Source organism: Asparagus officinalis, chromosome 2 (assembly GCF_001876935.1).
Source record: "Asparagus officinalis chromosome 2, Aspof.V1, whole genome shotgun sequence".
Classification (NCBI taxonomy): Eukaryota; Viridiplantae; Streptophyta; class Magnoliopsida; order Asparagales; family Asparagaceae; genus Asparagus; species Asparagus officinalis.
The window spans coordinates 13,400,298-13,425,745 of NC_033795.1; the positions used below are offsets into that span (position 1 = coordinate 13,400,298).

Below are 25,448 nucleotides of genomic sequence, written 5' to 3' on the forward strand. Positions count from 1 at the left end.
CAAATGCAAGGGATCAAGACCCGCATTGTAATCTTTAAATGTAAATGCTAAAATTTATGTTCCAATTTCATAACGCAGAGATAAACCCTACATTTCACAATTAACACAAAGGATTATCTCCGCATTTCAATCAAAAAAAGACGAATCTTCTTCTTCTTCATCATCGATTCAAAACCCATCTAGGGTTAAAAGAAACTCGTTGAAACAAGTTAACACGTCCTCACTTACCGTAGCAGGCAAGCACATGCGATGGTAGTGGTGACGGCGTGGCCGTGGATGCATGAACACCATCGGCGTCCTTAAGCGGCGGCATTTCCAAAGTTGTCTCCACAACTTTCTTCGAGCCAGAGCTCATCCTCTTTTATGCCATTGTCGTTGGTAGTCAGAGACGTGTGAAGGTTGTTAAAATTTTGAAAGAAATGAGGACTCACGTTCAGGAGTATAAGACAAAGATGAAGAGATGATGGAACTCTTAAATTCAACGCAAAGGGGTTTATTTATAAACAACACTCAAGTTGTTAATTCAGTACGGGATTCTAGAATAGAATCCCAACCACCTAAATGCATTCCCAACGTTAAAAGATAAGGAGGTTAGCCTTCTTAAACGCAATGCCCATGGTTGCGTTCTAATTTCATAAACGCCAGGCATAACCATGTGTTTTTAACTCTAAAACATAGAGTTAGACCCGCGTTTCAAGCCTCAACACGTGTATCAACTCTGCATTTCAAGTAATCAAATGCAAAATTCACTTTTGTATTTCATATCTCAAACGATGGGTTCAACCCGCGTTTCCAACATGGAAATTACTCTCATGAAGGTCATGTATCACAAACTCTTTTGACAGAGTATTGACAATATCTTTGTGCACCTTCAACAGGGTCCAAGCCATATCAGCTGACAAAATTCTCTAACGTCGTCAAGTTAACATTACACTCATGACTTTCATCATCCCCATAGAGTTTGAATTCATCTTGCATTACCCCTGATGTGATAACAATTCCTCTGTCAGAATTAACTTATTGACTCTCATCAACAGAGTGATAAGTCCCCAAAATAAGCTCAAATTACAATCAATTTATCAACCCCCTTCAACAGGGTGATAAAATTTTCAAATCTTGTTCAAGTCATAAGTATCAAAATTTATCGCTTCTGATGATACACTCATTTAGCAATTCTCCCCTGTGAGACACTAATTTCCAAAATCTTATTCGAATCACAAGTATACAAATTCCTGTCACGTTAATATCACACATCTAACAATCTACTTATCAATCCTCATCAATAGGATAATATGTCCTCAAAGTTGCTCCGATCGTAACAAATTCCTATCACGTTAATATCACACCTCTGATAATCTACTTATCAATCCTCGTAAATAGGATGATAGGTCCTTAAAGTTTTCCCGATCGTAACAAATTCCTATTACGTTAATATCACACCTCTGATAATCTACTTATCAATCCTCGTAAATAGGATGATAGGTCCTCAAAGTTTTCCCAATCGTAATAAATTCTTGTTACGTTAATATCACACCTCTGATAATCTACTTATTAATCCTCGTCAATAGGATGATAGGTCCTCAAAGTTACCTTGATCGAAATAAATTCATGTCACGTTAATATCTAACCTCTAACAATATCAACTTATTGACTCTTTTCAATAGAGCAACAAATACACAAATTCATGTCATGTTAATATCACGCCTCTGACAATCAAAATCCCTTATCAATCCTTTTCAATAGGATGATAAGTCCATAAATCACTGTTACGTTAACACTATACCTCTAACAGTTAAAATCCCCTTTCAACTTGTTCTTCTTTTGCATATGAGTAACAAGTTTTCATAAAATCCCCAGTGGATTAAACTTTTCTAGAATTAACCCAAGTTATGATAAAGAAAAGAAAATTTTTGAATTTCACTCTAAGTGAAAGTTCACACCATGTTAATATTACACCTCTAGCGCTTATAAGTTTCTTTTAGTGTTTCAAGTAAAAACGAAACATAGGAAGAAACGAGCTTGTTAATTCTTTTCAGGAGAATGACAATCATTCTACACAACTCTAAGGGTTTAATGATTCTTAAATAGAAATCAAGTCTGGGAGCCAATAAACATCACCAGCAAATTGAAATTTTTCGAAATTATCTTAAATGATAATAAAGAAAAGTGTTAAATCTCACTTTATGTGGGAAATTATGCTAAGTTTAAATCACACATCTGGCATTTTTAATTATATTTTTTTATTGTTTCAAGTCAGAACATGGCACATAAAAGAAACAGTGAAAAGCTAAAATGACATCACTTTTATTCAAAATCAAAAGTAAGTGATACAAGATAATATGGTTCTTGTCAAAAGAATGATAAAAAAAAGTTCAAGGCTCCATCAAATGAATAGATGCGATCTGGGACTTAATATCGAGAGCTTCTCGTAGTGGGCAGCTCGCACCATCTCTTCAGCTAGTCTCCAGAGCTCATCTTCCTTGGGCACTGCAGCAGCAACTTCTTTCTTTGCCTCTTCAAGAGCCCAAACTTCTTTATGATAATTCACAAGAGTTTCTATAGCCTGGTGGCTGAGTGTGGTCGTGATAGCTTTATCTCGATCAAATTGAGCCTTGGTTCGTACCAATTCTGCTTGTAAGCGAACAATGGCCTCTTCAGTTTGCCTGATCTTTGAGCGAGCAGCCTCTAAAGCAGTCGTTGAAATATTTAGCTCCTCTTGCTTTTGAACACTTTGCTTTTGTAAATGTATGACTCATAGTTCTTTTTTAGTTAAGTCCTACTGAATTATTTCATACCGTTTCGCCTCTTCAGCCCGGATATCAGCAAAAGTTGATATATTTTGAGCTTTGATATCCACATGCCCCAAGTCCTCTAAAGCTTTTAACTTCTCCTCTAAGTGAGTGACAACCTCTGAGCAACGTTCAACACATTGAATGTCACCCACTTACTTAATGCCATTCAGACTATTTGTTAAAAGAGGTCTGAAAGACTCAAGGGTACCCCAACTGGTAGCGACGATCTCAACCACCTTTTTCATCATACTTTTTAAATGGCGAAGAGAGATCTCGAGCAGGTCGGGAGTATCTATCGGGCTTAAAGAAGCAATGGGAGATGACACCAAGGTCCTCGAAGTCGTAGAGCTAAGTAGGAAGTGAGCGGGCGATTTCGGTATGGCGGCCGGAGACTGAATATTGATATCTAACTGTGAAGGACTCGATGTAAGAGCCATAAGTTTCACTACCTGAGATGAACTTGGGGCACTTACGGTCCCCATCAGAGTGAGAGAAATTGTCAAATGAAGCTGACAAGTCGTTATCACTGGTGCAGGAGATGGCTGCGTCGGATGAGGAGTAGTTGTTGGTGTAGGTGGCAACTGTTCTGGTGGCGGAGTTACAATTGTGGCCTCCTTAGTCACTTGAGCCGACGACCCTACAAAATTTTTTTTGTTAGAATACAAAAGAGAACTTCTGGGAAAGTCTAAAATGAACAACACTTACCTGGGGGAGAGATAGGAATATAACTTGATGACTTATCTGAAGTAGCCCTTGGCATATCATCAAAGTCAGTGCATTCATCCAAAGAGTCTTCTTCACTAACGATATCATCAGTGTCATCGTCGATGTTATCACCTCCTACATCATCATCAACCTCATCACCACTACCTCCCAGAGAACTCTCATAGTCCACTTTCTCCTCATCACCTGCTGCCGAATGTTCAGGTGAGTCCACGGTGTTAGTTGGGTTGGACATGATTCCCGTGGTAGGGCTAAGTCTTGTGTCCCCCATCGATGACATTAATGCTGAAGCGGAGGGAGATGAACTTCCGCTGAGCCTTTCAGGTTCATCCATTATAGGTTCATCGACAGAAGGTCTAACTTCTTCAACTGGAGATGCAAGGTCCGTTGTAGGGACAGATTCTGCATCCCCTACAAGTGATTCATCCCCACATTCGTCTTTAGCCGGTGGATGAACAGAAGAGACGGGACCTCCTAGAGCTGGGTCAACTAAAGGAAGCCCAGACTGACGTGAGAGCTCCATAGCAGTCAACTCTGATTCTTCTTCCTCCGCATGCCACGCTTTTACGGGCATCTTGCATAAGTTTGGAAGTGGGAGGCTCGAGTGTTAACTTTTGATGAACTCGCTTCTCATATTCACTTTCCTCAGTTGAATCGAGAGCTTGTTTACCCTTGGCCTTCTTGCTACGGTTTCCACCCTTGAAGGTTCCATCTCGTGAGTTTCAGGTACCCTATGTTCTTCAACTTGAACTCCTTCTTGTGCCTGTTGCTTTTCCTCCTCAGCAATTGTTTCCTCATATGATAAGTACTTGCTAACTCCCTTGGTGCGAGACATTTTTGAACTCCTCTTCACATCATACCATTTTCGAATAGCTTTCAAGCAAGAGGCATAAATTTAGTACTCGAGGATTTGTGAAGCAACCTGATACCAAGTACAAAAGCTTAAGGAAGTGTAGCCATTAGGCATTTTGTGTTGTAATTTAAACGTTGCTCCTGTGCAGCCTGCCACTGAGTAATATCAGGCTCTTTCCCCTTCATACACATTGTCTGTATATGCAAGTGTCGGATTGGGATTTCCGACATAAATCTGATCATAGTCAAATTGCCGGGAGAATCGATAAGGCTGATATAGTTTAATAAAGTACTTCTTCCCTTGCCGAAAAAGACAAGATAGTCCAGACGTATGTTTATAAGCCACTAGAAAATGCCTCTGCTAAGCATAGTGAATGAATTACGCTCCGGAGTATCCCAATGCATTTCCCCATATGCACCGCCTTCAAAAGTAGGAAAGCTACAATCTATCACATAGTTATAGTCCCGCCTCAATATCTCTTGGAACTTAACTTGGTACCAACCAACCCACCGAGCAGTCTCTAATCGCTGGACAATAGGAGCTGAAGTATTATTCGATGTAGGAGTCGATATCAGGGAAGGACAGTGTAGCACGAACCAAGATACTGAGTAGATATATGGCATCGGCACCCGATGGGTAGGAGTCTAGATAATAGTCTTCCCATCTGATTCTAACTTCTTAACCACAACAAATTCAGAGGTTAATTCCCGAAGGTCACTCTGCAGATAGCATATCATGGCCGACAAGAGGTTCAGAGGTCGTCCATAAGCCAAAAGAACAGCTGGATATAACACTTCCACTGTAATAGCATCCATAGGCCTGGTTGGTACTACATAATGTTTCAACCAAAGTGTGAGAAAACCAGCAAACATGGTCATGTTAGAAATTAGGATCTCAGCCTAATAGTGAAAACTTTCAAACATAGTGTATGCTAGAAAAACATCTTCCTCTGCCTCACAAGTGTAGTGGGAGGTTGCATCGTCGATACGCTCATGGATTTCTTCCAGTGTGCTGGCATCCAAGTGAGTTACTTCTGTATCCTTATCATACAAGTTTTGAAAGAGATACTCAGTCTATTGTCCTTGTTTGACACCACTCACCCGCTTACCGGTAGTCTGTGCACATATCTGGAAATGGCACATTAACTCCCAATAAGTGTCATATATTTTTGGAGAAACATTTTTCAAAATTTCCAACTCTTTACTCCTAGGAACAAATTCTTCATAGGGCAATTCTTCAAATGACAGCCCTGAGATTTCAAATATCTCGTAGAGTACAAAACCTAATTCACCAACAAGAGTGAAAAAGGTGCCGGTATGAGGGTTGTGGAATTCCAGCATGGCAAAAAGGCCATTGTAGTTCGAAGAAATCCTGTATCGAGTAGCCAATATCAGGGTTCTCAGGTCAGAAATTCTAATGGGCTCTTCTAATTCCTCTAGAACTAAATTTACCATCCGATCCTACCTTCTGTCTCGCTGGAATGTACCCATGTCGGAGCTCTAAAGTCTTGGGCGGGGAATTCTCCCTGTACAGAGATAAATTTTCTAACGAATGTATTCGCCAGTTTAGCAGGCACACCGACGGGATTTTCCTTTTTGACTAAACCAGGCTTCAAAACCACAAAGTAATTTTAGCCAGCTGGGTAAGCACCGCGATGAGTAATATATCCAATAGCAACACCACCTTGTTCCTGGACAAGTTCCCAATCCATAGATCACGGAACATAAGCACACTGATAATAAGAGATTGGCCATATACACTCCATATTTGGTAGAAAAAGGTGATGATCATTGATGGTTCTCAGTGTACGCAATAAAAATTGCCTTAATTCCTAGCAAATAAGCTCAAAACTGACAAAAACGCTAATATCTCTCAAACCATAAGGAATTTGGAGAAATAGACAGGAGCAAACCGAACCCTTTAGGGTCAGTTTGGTTGGCTCCATCTCTTCGAGATAGTCAATTTTTATATATAATTAATCCAATTCTGACTTACAGTTTGAAAGTTATGACCTGTTCTTCGTAGCATGTTCTGAAGTTTGCCTGCAAGACTGGACTTAGTCTGAACATTGAAGTTCGCCTGTAATGCTAAGTTCGCCTGACAACTTAGCTCACCTGAACTAATTGAAGCTCGCCTGACGGCTTCGTCTACAAGGTTCGCCATGTAGTGAGGCTCAACTTCAAAAGACGAGGTTCGCCACGTAACGAAGCTCGACATCAAAAGACGAGGTTCGTCACGCAGCGAGGCTCGACATCAAAAGATGAGGTTCGCTACGTCACAAAACTCAACATCAAAGTTCATCACTGTGGACAAAGCTACTCTGGAAGATGAAGCTCATCATTGAAAACGAAGTTCGAAGCTCACCATTAAAAACGAAGCTCATCATTGAAGACGAGGCTCGTCATTGGAGATGAGGTTCGAAGCTCGTCACTGGGGAAAAAGCTCCTCAAGGAAATGAAGCCCTTTCAGGAGGCAAAGTTCATCCACAGACAAACCTCGTCAAGCAGCGCCTCACCCCCTAGAAGACAAACTTCATAATTGAAGATGAAGTTCTCCCAGAAACAAAGTTCATCGTTGAAGATGAAGTTCGTCGAGAAACGAAGTTCGTCATTAAAGACGAAGTTCTACCAGAAATGAAGTTCGTCATTGAAGATGAAGTTCGTCCAGAAACGAAGTTTGTCATTGAAGATGAAGTTCGTTGAGAAATAAAGTTCGTCATTGAAGACGAAGTTCTCCCAGAAACGAAGTTCGTCATTGAAGATGAAGTTCGTCTAGAAACAAAGTTTGTCATTGACGAACCTCGTTTGTCACCATTTCTAAAGGCTACATTTAAGGAGGGTTAATAACTAATAACTCACCCATTCAAGAAGAGTTAATGACATTAACTCAACCATTTAAATAGAAGTTAATAACCATAACTCCCTCATTATAAGGGGAGTTAAAGCTCATTAACTCACTCCATAATGGTCCTAAGCCTATAAATAGGCATGATCAACATAAAAGAAGGGAGAGGAGATGGAGAAGCTAGTCGAAAAGCCTATCTCTCATCCACTCTTATGGATCTTCATAGATCATCGGCTAATCATTTGGCCTTGGAGCGTTGAAGCTTATAACAAGCATGACGAGGGTTATTACAATGACGGAGCTCGTCTTAAACAACAAAGCTCGTCATTGGAAACGAGGTTTGATGCTCAACATTGGAAATGAGACTCGACATCAGAGACGAAGCTCGTTATTGGAAACGAGGTTCGACGTTCATCTTTGGAAGATGAGGTTTGTCAGTGAAGACAAAGCTCATCGTCAGACTTGAAGCTCATTAATAAAGATAAAGCTCGTCAACAAAGACGAAACTTGTCTAACGAACTTCGCCACGCAACGAGGCTCATCATACACATGAAGTTCGGCTGTAACGATCACGAGGACCAAGTCAGCCCACATGGGCTAAATCTAAGGACTATGTTACGCTCCATTAATCAACATGGGCTAAATCTCAGGAGTCAGTTACACCCGCGACCCCACGATTGTAGCACGTCAATTATGTGCTAAAACTCTATAAATAGCCGCAAGCAGCTATGAAGAGGGGCCCCAGCAGTTCAGACTTTTAAACTCTTAGCAATTTAGACCTCGAGAATCATCAGAGATCAGAGCTTCTGCATGTAAATCCGGAGTTCGAATTTCGATTCCAGACGGCTAACAAACGTCAGAAGCTCTAGCAATCTCGTTCTGATCGTCAACGGGAGGCAATCTTGACTCAAGCATCGAGGGAAGCATCATTTCCCCACCAAGAACCCATGTTAAACAAAGAGAAGATAAATTAATCTTCTCTTTATCTGTCATCGAGAAAGAGTGAGTGATTGTAAGGGTTTCGTACCAAGTGATCAAACTCAATTTTCTTAAAATAAGAGAATCAATCCAACATCAATTTTTCGACCCTACACTCAGCCACTTGTAATTTTCATCAAACATCTGCTTCAGGTCCATATTAATGGAATCTCCAAAAAGGAATGTTGGTTTCTTTAAAACTTTACGCTCTGCTGTCTCAAACTTTACATCTGTAACTAGGGATCTGAGGGTTTCAGAGAAAGCCTGAGTGATGAGTTTTGCCTTTTCTTTATTCATATCCTGGAATATTAGATACTCCAAACAAAAACTAAAGAGTGTATTTTTCTCTGCACCTCCTGCATGACCGAAGTAATGATTGCAGGAAAGAGGCTCACTAGAATAACACACTGCAAATGGAAGAGACAACCAGTTAGTGCGAAGCTAATGATAAGTCCGAAAAAGACTTAATTCAAAATGTAGGGTCCAGACCTGCATTGTAAAGTCAAAATACAGGATCCAGACCTGCGTTGTAAATTCAAAACACAGGGTCTAGACTTACGTTGTAAATTCAAAACGTAGGATCCAAACCCGCATTCTAAATTCTAAACACAGGATCCAGACCTGCGTTCTAAATTCCAAACGTAGGGTCTAGACCCGTGTTCTAAATTCTAAACACAATGTTCAGACCTGCATTCTAAAATGCAAGGGTTAACCATGCATCCCAAATCAAGAAACACTGAGGATAACCTCTAAGTTTTAATGGCGGAACATGAGTTTTCACTCAGCGTTAATGGTATAGAACTTGTCAAAACAAGTTATAATCGCACAAACTTGCCATTAACTGAGAGAACTTGCGGTGGTTGTGCGATCGCCTGAGCACCACCAGCAGCCTTGGCCGATGATGTACCCTGAACAAGGACATTCTTCAATTTTGAAGTGGTTCTCTTCTTGGGAGCCATTCCAACCCTGTTGAAGAAGATGAATAGGATTCGCCGGAGATTAAAACAAAAAATGTTTGTTGGGTTCACCGAAGAAGATGAACAATACTCGATGGAGAAGAAAATGAAAATCTTCATTGCGTTCGCCGGAGAAGAATAAGAAAGTCGAATGACTTTTGATTTGATCCTACCCAACAAGATTTGATCCTACCCAACAACGATAAGCTATCAAATCAGAACAAGATTTGAGGAGAAGATCCTACCCAAACGCAATCTTTGCCTTCACACTGAGTCGGTTGAACTCCCAGATGCTTCCTCCTGCGTCTTGACTCCAAAAACACAGGACTTCCTCTTGCATCTCGACTCCAAAAACGCAAGGCTTCCTCCTGTGTTTCGCTCCAAAAATGTAGGTTCACTTATGCGTTAATTCACCATAACTAACAAGGCTATTATACATCTTCAGATACTTGGAGAGAATGGACATCAAGGTGATGAAAGTCGAGAAGAAACTGATTTACAACAAGAAGCTATGCGGTCTCTTGGATGAGTATAGATAAGTTATAATTGTTATCGCTGACAATATCGAGCTCGATCCCCCGTGCAACTCTTCCTTTCAAATGGCTTAATATTCCCACTAAGATTAACAAGGATATTGTTCAAATCATTACCTTTGATGAGCTGATCAAGAAAAGAGGCAGAGCGAGTCCTCTGAAATTATCACTTTAGCCAAATTTAGGCTGTGCCTTGAGTGTTTATTAACTCTTATAAGGATCGTTTTAGCCAAATTTAGGATGCTCCTTGGGTGTTCATCAGTTCCTACAAGGATCATTCTGGTCAAATAAGAGTTACGTCTCACATATTCATCAAAGTCTATGTATTCAACATCGTAATAGGCTGTTATTAGTAACGCCAAAATCCATGTCTCACACTCATGGGGGATTTTGTCTTGATCCCTAATTAGAGACAAGCCGACGCCTAACACACGTCGTCGGTTAGTCTTTTCATCATGAAAATAACAATGCCTATGCATTCAATATCATAGTACTAAGCCTAAAAGAGTTTATTCCTTTAGCATAATATTTCATGTGGAACGAACTTAGACAATTCGTATGCTATCCCGATTTCAAACAGTAATCGATAAAGGTACATCAAATCCATTGATGGCTGAGGATTTACCAAAAATCCTATTACAATGCAGATCACCCGCATACGGGTCTTGCGCGGAAAAGTTCTACAATCAGGTTCATGATACCTTCAAAACAGATATAGTGAACCATTATTCAACAACAGATCTCAAACCAACTTGGGGATCCAAAGTATTCTGAAAATTTGTTCTAGTCAACCGTGAACTTTCGAAAACTTCGGAGGGGGTTCTATAGGATGTCTAAAAATTACTACAGATAGCTGATCTCTATCCAACACCAATGATGGAAGTGATCAAGGACATGCAATAGTTACCAAACTTCCCACAAAAATGACAAAGAGACTTGGAAGAAAAAAGAATAGACGCATTAACAACCAATCTGAGAATAGACATCCAATTAAACGCTCAAGGTGTCACGCTAGAGGACATAACTAGCCACATGCACTGAACCTATCCAAGACTAATGTTTCCTAGCAGAAATCAAACTCTTTTGGGACTGTTGTCTATTATATGTTAATTTTTTTTATTTTGTTCTGATATTTATGTGTTAAATATTACATATCACTTATTCATGTGACTTATTAGAATTTATTGTGATACGTGTAAACTTTATACTCTCATATTCCACTCAATTTATAAAAGAAATGTTCATGGAGTAATCACAAATGCACATTTCATCATTGTCACCACAAGTCTTAAAATTTACAAAGAAATTAATCATATCTAACATAGTGATGCGGCATAAATATGTACCAAAAATTGCAAGTGCACAACTAATCAAGTTATAGTATAAAGAGTTATCGATCCTACGAGAAAGGTGTATTATAGGAGAAAATTAGAATCGGTTCTTATGTTGTGTGTGTGACAAATAGGAGTGATGAAAATTGTGATTGTGGAGAGATATGAGGAGTGTTGTGAATATGTGCGAAAGTCAATAAATGAGATTTTAGATGATAGAAATGAAGAGTGGATGTGATAAAAGAATAAATGAAATCACAAGGAAAGAAAGGAAAAATGAAGAAAATAAAAATCAAGAAAAGAAAAGAAAAGAAAAAAATAAAGAAAGAAAAGATCAAGGGTTCAATTAAAGATATGAGGAATCTAGAATTGAACCCACCTCAAAAGAAAAAGCAATTCCCTAGAGGGTTCTAACCTCAAGGTGAATCAAAGAATATGAAAATAAAGAAAAATAAAAACTAATCCCAAGAGAGTTCTAGCCTCAAGGTGAATAGTATAAGAAAATAAAATTTAACTATAAAATAAATTACAAAAACTAAACTATAAAATAAATTATAAGAATTAAATGTGAGAAATAAATCTACTCTATAAGCATTAAATAAATCTAAGGCAAGAGGGTTCTAGCCTTTTGGCTATTTAAGCAAGAAAATAAAGAGATAAAAATATTAACAATGAGGAAATTTACCACCCAAGAGGGTTCTAGCCTCAAGATGAAAGCAAACCTCACTCTTGATCTTCATCTTCATCCCATCTTCATCTTCATTATCAAACAAAGAGAAGAAAAGAAAAATATGAAAAGGTGAAAAAATTCTTTTATTGATTGTAACAAAAAGTTACAAAATTGGAAGGTCTTCTCAATTAAGAGTAACTCTCCTCTCCAAATAGAGTTACAAAAATTTTCACCCCTCTAACCCCTCACTCTCTACCCTTATTTATAGTAAATATCAATGAATGTGAACCCTTGGATCGAAATCTTATCCAAAAACCTTGAATTTCAGCCTTAGATTCGTAACAGACTGACGTTGGCATCGATACAGGCATCGATGCCGGCATCGATACAGGCATCGATGCCGGCATCGATACAGGCATCGATGCCCCTATTGATGCCCATTATTTCCAAAATTTGACTTCACAGATGGCTTCGTCTCGTCTAGATAGGCGATTTTTATATATTATATGTTAAATTCTGCCTTCCGGATTGAGAGATATCGTCATTTCTTGACGGCCAACCATTTTGAATATGATTTCTTTTCATATTAGATTTTTGATTTTCTTCAGCTTCTATAGTCTACTCGGCTTGATTCTGAGCTTCAATAAAAGATTACAAAATGAGGAAGTTAGAGTATTTTGGGCTTTTATTCATTATTTCTTCATTAACCTGCAATTAAAGATAAAAACAATTATTAGTGGGATATTTATTCATGTAAAATAGATAATGAGGGTATAAAATTGTAATAAAAATATGATTATCACGTAGAATTATGTTATGCTTATCTAATACTTCCACTTAATTAATGGTACATCATTACTCCCTAAATATAAAAGATATTTTGGATCATCTGCATCTAACTTTAGTCCCAGCCTCTTCAATTCTTAACCTTCACATATAATTTGAGCAGGCCCTTAACATTTCAGACTCCCTTTGTAAAGCTTCAATGTTCATGACCTCCTTTCCTTCTAGGATTACTTTGATGTATAAATATGCATGTATGTCACAATCATACCTAAATAGAAAAGAGACGAAGTAACAGTCATACACACCAATAAATAAGATTATGTATTACATTGAATGTGTAAATATCACAGGTGATACAAAAACATCACAGATAATATCTAGGCATCACAGAAAATAACAAACTATCATAAATAATAAGTATAAGTCATGTAGAATGTATAAATATCACATAACACTAGAATATACACTGATAATGAGTATATGTCACATAGAATGTATAATGTCACATGACACATGTGTATGTCATCAACAAAGAGTATATGTCACATCGAATGTGTAAATGTCACATAACACCAGCATATGTCACTGAGAATAATTATGCATCATAGATAAAGAATAAGTATCGTAGTAATTAATAAACTGGTAAGCATAAGCAACTTGGAGAAACTTACAAGCCTTTTTGCTTTCAACAAGGAACCACTTCATATTTTAATGCTCTAAATGTCAATGTCTGGTCTAATCCACTTACCATCCTATCTAAAAATAGTTATATTATCACAATATCTCTAGCCCATGTCTCGTGGTCAGCGAAACTATAATGTCTGTATTTTTTGCCCCCAAATTGACCTCAAGGACATGCAAGTGATCAAGATAGCATATCAGAATTAACAGAACTTTCTTCCCATAATCTATATTCTTCTTTATATATTTTTTATATATATTTTTCTCATCCATATTTGAAGTAGTTAGCAACAAAATCTTTAAAAAATATAAGAAAAAGAGGAAGAAAGTTAAATAACATATAAATGCAACATTATTTGTAAATGCTTTATGATTGATATTACTCACACTAAAATATGATATGATTATTGTAAATTTTCTTTCTAGATCAATATTTTCCGATAGCTTGAGCCATTTCTGAAGTCTTTCAACCAATGCTTCAATGGTTTAAGGATTGCAAATGCAATTAATAAATGTAAAAGTAGAAAACTTGAATAACACCATAAGTTAAATAAAATCTAACCTCGTCTTTTAATCTTCCACCACATAGCAGATGAAGCATATCATATCATTTATAATGTGGTTGTTGACCTCATAAACAGTCCTCTTTCTAGATAATATGTAATATCAAAGGAAACGGTTGCAATAAAACCACTAATTATCACACAATACATGTAAATATCATAGGAAACCACTAAATGTCATATAAAACCAGTATTTATCACAGAATACATGTAAATACCACAGGAAATAGGTAAAGGCCAAAGTAAATCATTAACTATCACAGACTACATGTAAATATCATAGGATACGAGTATATGTCACAGGACATCACTAACTATCACAGACTGTATGTAAATATCTCACATGAAATTCATAAATAACTAGTTGATACTTACTTGTCCACTTTTAATGTCAAAAATATTGAAGCCACTTGTTCTCATCATCAGATAAATCAGGTACATCCTGAGCAATGAAATTATGATAAAATTTATCTTTGATAACTCCTAGGAGCCTGATTTCAAAGTCTTGTAAAAAAGGAATGCCCATAGTCAACATTTCCAATAATTTCTTTTCTTCTCCAGTTTTTCCCCTTCTCTATAATTCATCTACAGATGTTCTCGTATCAGTATATGCAATTACAAGCTCTTTCTCCTCTTTCTTCTCCCTCTTATCGTCGTCATCTTCCACCACGACGAGAGCTTTCTTTCCTTTACTTCTTTTCTTAGGGATAACTATTTGGAATGGAGATTTTAAGAACTTGGGCTTCTTTATTGTTCTCCCGCTCTTTGCTCATAGCCCATAAACAAATTCTTTCAATGTTTCATATGTTTCCTTTTTTTTCTTTCCATTTACTTTTTAGTAACTTCCTCCGTTACTTTCACATCTACAGGCTGTATAAAGATTATAGTTAATGGGTGTATATCATAGAAAATTATTAAGGGCCACAGGGTATGAGCTAATATCATAGGTTAAATTCATGTATCAAAAATAATGAGCAAATATCACCAGCATATTGTTTACGTCACAGAAATAAAGTAACTATCACAGGTGATGAGCAAATATCACAATAAAGAGTCAATTGTTACAAATAATAAAGAAGAATCACAGGACATATGTGAATATCATAGGAAACATGCATGCATCATAGAAAATTAGTAATTGTCATAGAGTATAAGTAATTGCCACAACTAATACATAGAAAAGCCAGAAAGAATTAATTATCATATGATTTATGTAAGTGTTACCTCCTCAACTTCAATGTCCATGTGTGCTTTATCATCCTTATTTTCTTCCATTTCTTTCCCATGATCATCTTCATTCTCGACCTCATCTTTTCTTTCTAACGCTATCTTAGGCTATATAAATGTCAAAACCAAAATGAAACTTTTATAAAGAATGAACGAGCACATGAAACAGGAGAGAATTTCTTACCTCCTCTCCTCTACTCTCATCTTTTCTCACATCCTTCTTTTCTCTCTCTTGTTTTTGTTGCGTAAACTTTTTCAATATTGGCCTTAATGGCCTTCGTATCAACATCGAATGAGACAAGTTCCTGCTCATAAGCTTCATTCAACATTAACAACTTCTCATAAGCTTCGGTCCACATTAATAATTAAGTTTCAGTAAGCAAATATCACATATAAGAAGGTCACACATAAATGTCACATATAAAAAGCTTCATTCTACCATAATATTACATAAACACTACATTTATCACAATCAACTGGTAAATATCATAGGAAATACCCAATTGGCACAAATAACAATGTATCACAGCCTACATGTAAATGTCACAGAAAATAGGTAAATATCACAAAATAACACTTATTATCACAGCCAACATATAAGAGTTACATGAAATAAACAATAATCACATAAAAGACTATTGTCACTATAAAAATATAAATATCACATGATAAGAATTAAACTTGTCTCACCAATGCAACAGTCGATTGACTTCTTTTCTCTTTTTTTAACTATTCTCTTTCTTAATGAGTTTTCAAAGTCTAATTTCTCTGCTCTTGCTTGATCTCCTCATGGATGTACCACGGCATGTCTTGCTCTAGTAAGATGTGGATTGCGGCTTCTAACTTCTTCATAATTGTTTCACTTTGCAATAACCCACTTTCTTACCTTCTAGAGTCCAATTAGTCATTAGTGGCTTTGAATCGTTGACTTTGACATATTCTTTGATGTTTGTGATCTTATAGTATCATAGCTTCAAAAAAGTAATATTCAATTAATGAAATCAGCTCATTTCATATCACTTATCATAGATTAAAACTATCACAAATGTCACATATTAGTAATACATGTCATATTTAAACGACAAATATCACAAGTTAGAGACAAATGTCACATATAAATGTCAAATATCACAATTAAATTTCACATTTTAGGGACAAATGTCACATATCAAGGACAAATGTCACGTATCAATAGCATATATCACCTGTAAAAGATAATTATCACAAATCAAGGGCAAATGTCACATAATAAGTACAAATAGCATAAATAACTCACCGATATCAAGAGAGCGTAGCCACTAAGGTATGTCAATCTCTTTTTAGCTATCTTGGCAGCTTTTAGAGAATCCCACACTTCGTTATAGATGATGGCCGACCATGGAAAATGATCAACCATATCTATCTCAGTCATAAACTTTAACATATGTCGTGGTGCATTCATTATTGCAATTGGAGTCTATATCATTGTAAGTTGATAAAGAATTTAAAGCATAATAAAATCATGCACATCAGAATTTTTTAGACCCAACTAGTATATCCAATAAGTGCTCAAGATAATCTCGGCCACTCTTGTAAACATCTTGCTGCTTCTTATTGAAGTACATACTCCAAATTCTATTCACCATATCACAATTCGCTTATTGTTTCTCCCCCTCGTCCTTGAACCGTGTTTATTTTTGTACCCAATTTATATCAAATGTATAGGCCTACTCTTTTCCAGTTTGACTATCATTGAAAAAGAACTTTCCTATAGCCAAATTAAGGTGAACTATCAGTAGCATAATTATGGCACTATCAGATGGAATTTCTCCAAAACTAATATAGTTTTAGAAATTGGAGGATCCATAAGTCTTCCAATGATTGGCCCTCATTCGTGAAACAATTCTATCTATAAATTCACTATATCCACGTATATTTCAATATATTCTTATATCACCCTTACTATAAAACACAACACAAGAGAAAATAATTCTACTTAGGCTTCTACTTTTAATTGTGGATAAATTTACAATGACAAACAAATAAGTGAACAAATATGAATAAATTCAGAACTAATACTTACCACTTAGCATTTCTTGTTGCTGATTCAGCTTTTGCCATCCTAGATTTTCAGCAAAAAGTGAGGGTTTCAAATTGAGGGTTTGGTTCAATTGAGATTCTGTGAAGAAGAGGAACTTGGGGTCAGTGTTGGTCTCTTAGCCAAGGCTGTGGACGGCGAGCTTGCAGTTGAGCAGGTCCTCGTCGGAGCAAAGACGCCAACGAGCTTCCTTGATCTGGCCGTAGGGGACGACGTCATAGCGTCGACGATGACAGAGCGAAGCTGTAGGGGTCAAGGACGAATAGCTTGCAGTGTCAGCGGTCGCGGTCCTCGTCGACGGTGGTGGAGCAGCGGGATCTTGAGAAGAAGAGTGTGATGAGAAAATATTGTGGGCAATATCAATAAACGTGCATATAAGGGGAAGTATATATTTTTTTGTTTTTAAGTGGGAAGGGTATTTTTGGAAGTGTCCTATTGGGTTGTGGGCTTGTACAGTTTTGGGGTGGTAGTTGCACTAACTTTTCCGTATAAGGGTTGGGTAGCATGAGTTTTTTGGCTAGAGAGGAGGTTGCATAACATTAGTTTTTGAAGTTCCTTCAAGCTATTTTCCCTTTATTTTATATCTAATGACACAAATATGTGTCATGATTTGTCATACTTTTTTATTTGCGCCGCGGTTGTTTAACCTTTTACAAATAAAATGATAATTTTATATGTGTTATAAAATAAGTGTAGACACATGCGACTTTTGTTATAATGAATTAACAACTTCATGAGAACTCATTAAGAGATAAGAGAGATAAAAATTAAGAAGTGAATAGCAAGTAGTTCCTCCTGATCTACACTAATTTCTATACTTACCTCTTTTCTTTCCATCTCTCTTATTCTCTAATGAGCGTCCACAGGCATCTATAATTAGATCAAAAAACCCATCTTTTTAATTATCTGCTACAGTGCTTATCTCTCTTATTTTGCTTCGTTAAATATAAAGAACTTGCCTCACCGAACACTCCAAGAATCCCTACTTAATTAGTTGGTTTGCTCCTTACAACATAATATTCCTCAAGTAGTCAACTAATAATCAACAAGTTGTAGAAAACTTTTAGACCGCGCACAAGTTCCAGCTCAACATCACCTTTCGCTATTCCTTTAAAATAAATAAATAAATAATCATCTTTCACTCTCCATATGCCAAACATATAAAAAAAACCATTTCATTTCTTATAACACTGAGATAACCAAATTTTGGATCTTGCCGAACATGAGTAAAGCTAATGATCAATATATGCGCATGATATTATAGTTCGTCATGGTCTACTAAAATATATGAGTTAATTTGAAGTTCTCTTCTACTGTATCAAAACTTTAAAGTTGTACGGAGATTTTATGGTTATAATTTTAGACTCTAATATGACCTCTTCTCTTTCATTGATTGAAACTGATTCACTCTGCCATATCTTATTTTGCAAAATCTAATTCATATAAGTATCTAGTAGAATTTTAACTTGGATTTCTTTGTTTGACTGATAAATTTCCCTTCCATCATCCTCAAAATTCGAAATAATTGTGAGGATTGAAGCCTGTAGTTTTATATACTTTATTCAAGACTCAGCTTTCTATTGTAAGTTTCTGTAAGTTGGCATCCCCCCCCCCCCCCTCCCACCCCCACCCACAACCACCACCACCAACCTCACACACGAACCAACAAGCAGACAAATAACGTCTAAGGCTTCAATTAAAATTTGCTTCTAGAGTTTTTTTTTTTTTTTTTTTTTGGCTAAATAACCATATAACCTGAAACATTCCCCCTCTCAAGCTCCATGCAAATGCCTGCAGCGCGTCCCTGCAGTTCAATTATTACAAGGTGTGAGCTACTCCAAAACTAAAACATATATTAAATGACACACAACCCACCCCCCTGCATCAATTAAGTTAGACATTTTTTAAAAGAAAACTCTAACACCTGTCAAGCTCACCACCCTCCAAACCCCGCACACGTGTCCGCCCTCCCCTATTGTCCCGTTTCATTCTGAACGTGGGCATCCACTACCGGCCTCTCCTACTTTATTCAAGACTCAGCTTTCTATTGTAAGTTTCTGTAAGTTGGCATCCCCCCCCCCCCCCTCCCACCCCCACCCACAACCACCACCACCAACCTCACACACGAACCAACAAGCAGACAAATAACGTCTAAGGCTTCAATTAAAATTTGCTTCTAGAGTTTTTTTTTTTTTTTTTTTTTGGCTAAATAACCATATAACCTGAAACATTCCCCCTCTCAAGCTCCATGCAAATGCCTGCAGCGCGTCCCTGCAGTTCAATTATTACAAGGTGTGAGCTACTCCAAAACTAAAACATATATAAAGACACACACCCACCCCCCTCATCAATTAAAGTTCAGACATTTTTTTAAAAGAAACTCTACACCTGTCAAGCTCACCACCCTCCAAACCCGCCACGTGTCCCGCTCCCCTAATGTCCCGGTTTCATTCTGACGGGTCATCCACTACCGCCTCTCCCCTCCCATAATACCCTCTTCAACCCCCTCCCTCCCTCTCGTTCACACGCTCCCCTCTCCATTCTCTCACAACATCAAAATGCGAAAAGAAAAGAATAAGAAGAAAAACGGAAAGATATAGAATCAAAATGTCTCAGATTGCTAAGGAGGACCCACAAACCCACACGCCATATTTCCACCTCATCTCCGTCCCCCTGCAACCCGACCCCATCACCCCTTCATTCCTCGACATTGCTCCTACCCGAATCAAACGGCCGATAGCGGCCCAAACCCGGCGCCACGAAGCCGCACCATCGCTAAGCAAAGAAGGCAAGTCTCTCCAGGCCAAATCCTCGCCTATCTGCGGCCCCTCAGGCAGCGAAAGTCAAACGCCTGTTGACCATCCTCTCCGGCCGTCAACGCTTCAAACACTCGGGCTCAATCCTAGTCAACGGAGCTCACTTCACCAAACCCGTCTCGAAACGGATCGGGTTCGTCACCCAAGACGACATTCTCTACCCGCACTTAACCGTTAGGGAGACCCTAGTTTTCTGCGCCATGTTAAGGTTACCGAAAACGGTGACCCGATCCGAGAAGATTCAGGCGGCGGAGAGCGTGATTGCTGAGCTGGACCTCGAGAAGTGTGCGGACTCGGTGGTCGGGAGCGCGTTCGTGAGAGGAGTCTCGGGAGGGGAGCGAAAGCGGGTTTCGATTGGGCATGAGATGCTGGTGAACCCGAGCCTGTTGGTTTTGGATGAGCCCACTTCGGGTCTGGACTCGACCGCGGCTGGGTTCGCTAGCCCGGAAGGGGCGGAGTGTGGTTTTGTCAGTACACCAGCCGTCTAGCGGAGTGTATCAGATGTTTGATAATGTTATGCTGCTTTCGGAGGGTAATTGTGTGTATTTTGGGGAGGGGGTGGACGCGATGGAGTATTTTCGGGAGGTTGGGTTTGTGCCGAGGTTTCATGTTAATCCTGCGGATTTTATGCTTGATCTCGCTAATGGTGCAAATGGTGAGTTATTTTCCTCGAGTTAGATTTTTTTTTTTTTTTTTTGGTTCCAGTTTTACATCACATGTTGAATCGGAGCTGTTTACTTATATCTAATATGATTGTCATTAATTATAAATAAAATAATTAGGAGAGGGTGTGGATATTATTTCTTTCGGTGTCTCACTCTACGCTATTTACTTCAATCGTGAGTCATTTTAAGCTCTTAACTATTATATGACTTACAATTTGAACACGTGCGACAATAATAGTTGAGAACATGGAAGGACATATTAGTTCTGCTTGTCCTTATAAATATAATTACTATAATATTTTATTCGAGATAGACGATGTGTATTTGATTAGAGAAAATGAGAATTTTGATCCAATTTTTTTTTTATTTTTGGAAGGAGTAAGCTCGTGATTTTACCACATTGCAATTTTTTTATTTGAGCATAAATTTAGTAAAATAAGGAAGTTGTTCTGTTTGTATTTAGCTCTAGCTACGAACATATTCTAGAGGACCAGATCAGGGCGCGTAGCTGTCACAAAAAGTTGAGCTTCTTTATTAATGTTCTTTAGCTTTAACACATGTAGATAGATGATGGTGGTTCTTCTCTTAGTTGCTTGATTCTTTTTCAATGAAATTAGGCTTCAAAATAGTGGAGTTGATGAGTTTCTAATTAAGAAATCCATCTTTTTTTGAATTGCTATCTCATAACATACTCCATTACGGTTTTTTTCAAAAGCAATGTTGACATATTTATCTATTATCTAATATCAAAATATATAGGTGATTTTACCAAATTCTTAAATTCACAATATCTTTAATTAAAGGTAGAGAAACTCTAAAAATTGACCGCCGTGTGACGTCAATTTTTTGATAGAACTACACAATCTTAGTTTAGAAAGCTTAATGCTCTGATCGAACACCATGTGTCCTGAAATTGTCCAACAATTACACTTTATCCTCACTTTCGACAAACTTTATTTAGTGATGTGCCACTTCCTACTTTTTTAATATGACCTAAATATTAATTGTACGAATACCCAAATTTAAGTTTCTCTTTCATTCTCATTATTTTCTAGTAATTGTTGGGAGGTCCGGCCACTATTATTTCCATAACCCTCAATCCATCATTCTCAAAATTATAGGACATGTATATATATATATAATAAAGCGAAGAAGACTCTACACTTTGGCGTGAGTGGATTTAGATGTTGATTCCTATATGTACAAATATTACTTCAACTAGCAAAAGTGCGATAGTGATCATCGTTCTTTGAAACCGAATGTCTTTTTTTTTTTAAATATATTCCCCTTTGTTTAAAAAAATCAAAATAGTTCAAACAGAGATATGTCAAAATGATGACACTTTCTCCATTATTTGGCTCTTGGCTTCCACTAACAAAAGCGAGTAGTAGTAAAAGATAGTTACATAATTTGGTGATAGAAAATGAATAAAATGCAACAAAAAAAAAACAGCTCTTTTCCATAGTAAAGATAGTAATTAATATCTTATCAAATAAAATTAGAACCATACAGGGTAGATTAGCATGGCTCATGCACAAGTTACAGTTAAAATCTTTACATAAGCTTGCTTGATGATCTATGAATTTCATTATGAATTTATGCTAACTACGTAAATAATGTTGTTTGTGCAGGTTGTGTTCAAATAGAGTACAATAGTGAAGCAGATAAATCAAATGTAAAGCAAACTCTAGTTTCATCTTACAACAGAGTACTAGCTCCGAAGGTGAAGGCCTCTGTTGAGGCTGCTCTCGCTGCTGTTGCTGCTACAGGAAATCCTCCAACAACAGGTATTTAGCTGCCAAATTCATTACCTGATAGATTAATATTAAAAAAAATTACATCAAACGTTGCAGGTATTTTCAAATTGGAAAACGAGAAATTAACGACAAAAATTTATGATTTAAATCAACTTAGTCTCCAACATTTTAACAGACCGTGTGAGGAGCATGTTAATGTCTGGTTCGTTAGAAAAATGGTGGAAAATTCTATAAATATTGGTTGTAGGTTTAGACTAGATCAGAGCGACTAAGATTTTGTTAAACCATAAATGATAGGATTCACTATGATTGCTGGTGGACATCATGTTTTTCATAAAGTAAATCCTAACATGGTCCAGGATCTGAATTGTGTTTGGCAAAAACTGGGATAGAGTTGGCGCAATTTTTTAGTTCATTTCATCACCCCCCAAAATTGAGCTAGGATTAACCCATCCTATCGCCTGGATCAATCCTAACCTGGTTAAATCCTTAGCCAGGTTAAGGGTGATTAATTTGCAAAGCACGACCTTATGAATGTTGGATGAAGTTAGCTAGGGAAGCAGTCTGATGACATCATATAAGTGAAAAAGAGTAATGAACTTAAAATAGAAAGTTGAGACTAAAAAACTAATCCAAATTCTCACTGTCAACTGAACAGGCACCCAGAGGTCCACGGAGCAAGAACAAAAGGACCACAGCAGCATCAGTTGGTTCACCCAATTCACCATCCTCCTCCGCCGCGGCCTCAGAGAACGCCGCTACGAGACCTTCGCCTCCCTCCGTGTCCTTCAGGTCCTCGCCGCCTCCTTCCTTGCTGGCTCAATGTGGTTCCACTCCAGCATCCACAACGTCCGCGACCGCCTCGGCCTCCTCTTCTTCATCGCCATCTTCTGGGGTGTTTTTGCCTCCTTCAACGCGGTATTCACCTTCCCTCAAGAACGCGCCATCTTCATCAAGGAACGCTCCTCTGGCATGTATACATTGTCTTCCTATTTCATGGCCAGGACAGTCGGCGATCTCCCCATGGAGTTCGTACTTCCTTCAGTATTCACGTTCATTCTGTACTGGATGGCGGGTCTCAGGCCTGAGATCGATGCGTTTTTGCTTACCCTTATTATACTATTAGCCTACGTTCTTGTTGCTCAAGGGCTTGGGCTTGTGATTGGAGCGGCGATCATGGACGCTAAGCAGGCCTCGACAGTTGTGACTGTTACAATGCTGGCGTTCCTGTTGACTGCTGGTTTTTACGTTCAGCATGTACCTGGATGTATATCCTGGCTCAAATACGTGTCGTTTACCTTCTACTGTTATAGGTTGCTTATAGGAGTTCAGTATCGAGGAAACGAGTTAGATCAGTATCTGGGCTCGCATAGTTCTGGACATGGGCAAAGACCAGGAGAAGAAGCGATTTTGACGCAGATTACTGTTAGGGAGAGTATCGCGGCGTTGTTCATTATGTTTTTTGGGTACCGGATTCTGGCGTATATCGCTCTGAGGCGTATCAAAGTTTGATATGCGAAAGGTGGATTTTTTTTTTTTTTTTTGCATCGGAAAATAATTAACAGGAAGAAGAGAAAGCAAAAGTCGAGAAGAACTGTAAATGGTGGATGTAATTATATAAGAGAGATTCCTATTAAGGCTAAGTGGGAAGCTTGTGTATATAAGCATGAACAGCATCATGCATTGATGTTCATCTGTATAGTTTTCAAGATTGAATACGATATTCATCCAGATTAAATAAGTTTAGTAGAAGTTTTGTTGGGTTTTATTGTGTGTACGTAAGTTTTTGGGCTTTTACTCTGTGTACATATTATTTGTTGTATGAAATATGGTTATAAATTGAACTGCACTTGCAATGCTATAAATTGAACAACTCTGATTTTTTTTTTTCCTTAAGAATTGAGCTCATGTCACACCCATGAATCTCTGAAACCCATTCTGACCACATGCGCATTAAGGTTCTAGACCTGGTTGCCCAATTTCGAGTTTTGGTCTCTATTAAGCTTGTGCGCGCGCAATGGCCTCTCTTTTCATAGGCCCATTTACCACACTAAAAAAGAGACAATACATTTAAATATTGTAAACTTTTTTATTTTTCTTGTTTTTCTATGTGGGACTAAAGATAACACTCAATTATGAAACGCAATCAAAACTCCAACACCAAGTTCTATGAGAACTACTATAAATTACAAATACATAGGTGAAATTAATAGCACAATACAAAAGTGGAGGAAGGAAAGCCCACATACCAACAACCTAGTAGAAGCCACAACATTGACTTTGAGAATGCCAGAGTGCTAATGAACGATATCTTTCTTATGCCCAAGAGACATTTGAGGTCGAAGAACGTTCAAAAAGGCAATTCTTTGTGCTAGCTAGTACTATATTCTAGTCGGAAAGTTATTAAGTACATTAGCCTCTATGCTATTAAATTTGCACCAAATGAATGTCAGCCCTTAGGTCATTGGATTTTAACATTTGTGTACAGATCTAAGGGTTAACATTCTCTGAATGCACATTTAATATCATACTATGAAACTTTAGAAAAGGGTAATTGAACAAAAACTAAAAAAGAAGACAAGTACATCTGAAAATCAATTTGGTTTTATGCCTAGGAGGTCAACTATGAAACAGGCAGTGAAAATTACATAAGTGTCTAACCCTGCCAGCCAATAGCTTGGGCTCGTCTGCATCCAGGGAGCCCAGCAAAGCTCGCCTGCAAGCACGAGTGAGCTCGCCAAAACGCTCAGCTCGCCCGTAGAGCTTAACTTCTCATGTTTGTTAAGCTCGCCCGTAGAGCTCAACCTCGCCTCCATGATGAGCTCGCCCGTAGAGCTCAGCTTCTCCTGTTTATTAAGCTCGCCCGTAGAGCCCAATCGCCTCCCGGATGAGCTCGCCTGTAGAGCTCAACTTCTCCTGTTTGTTGAGCTCGCCCGTAGAGCTCAACTTCACCTCCTTATTGAGCTCGCCCGTAGAGTTCAACCTCGCCTGCTTGTTAAGCTCGCTCGTAGAGATCGACTTCGCCTGTTTATTGAGCTCGCCGGCAGAGCTCGATCTCCCATGTTCATTGAGCTCGCCCGTAGGGCTCGATCACTCAATTGTTGAGTTCGCCCGCAGAATTCAACCTCTCCTTGTTTATTAAACTCGCCCGCAAAGCTCAAGCATCCCCTGTTAGCTTGACTCACCCGCATGAATC

The 25,448-nt window shown here is 38.1% G+C and overlaps 1 protein-coding gene across 1 annotated transcript; it reads left to right on the top strand.

The window, feature by feature from the left end:
- LOC109830325 (ABC transporter G family member 25-like) lies at nt 19,854-24,050 on the top strand. Its single transcript, XM_020397565.1, is given in 4 exon segments — nt 19,854-20,257; nt 20,259-20,485; nt 22,127-22,282; nt 22,911-24,050. Coding segments are annotated over 4 exon segments (1,464 nt in total). The 5' UTR covers nt 19,854-20,030; the 3' UTR covers nt 23,765-24,050.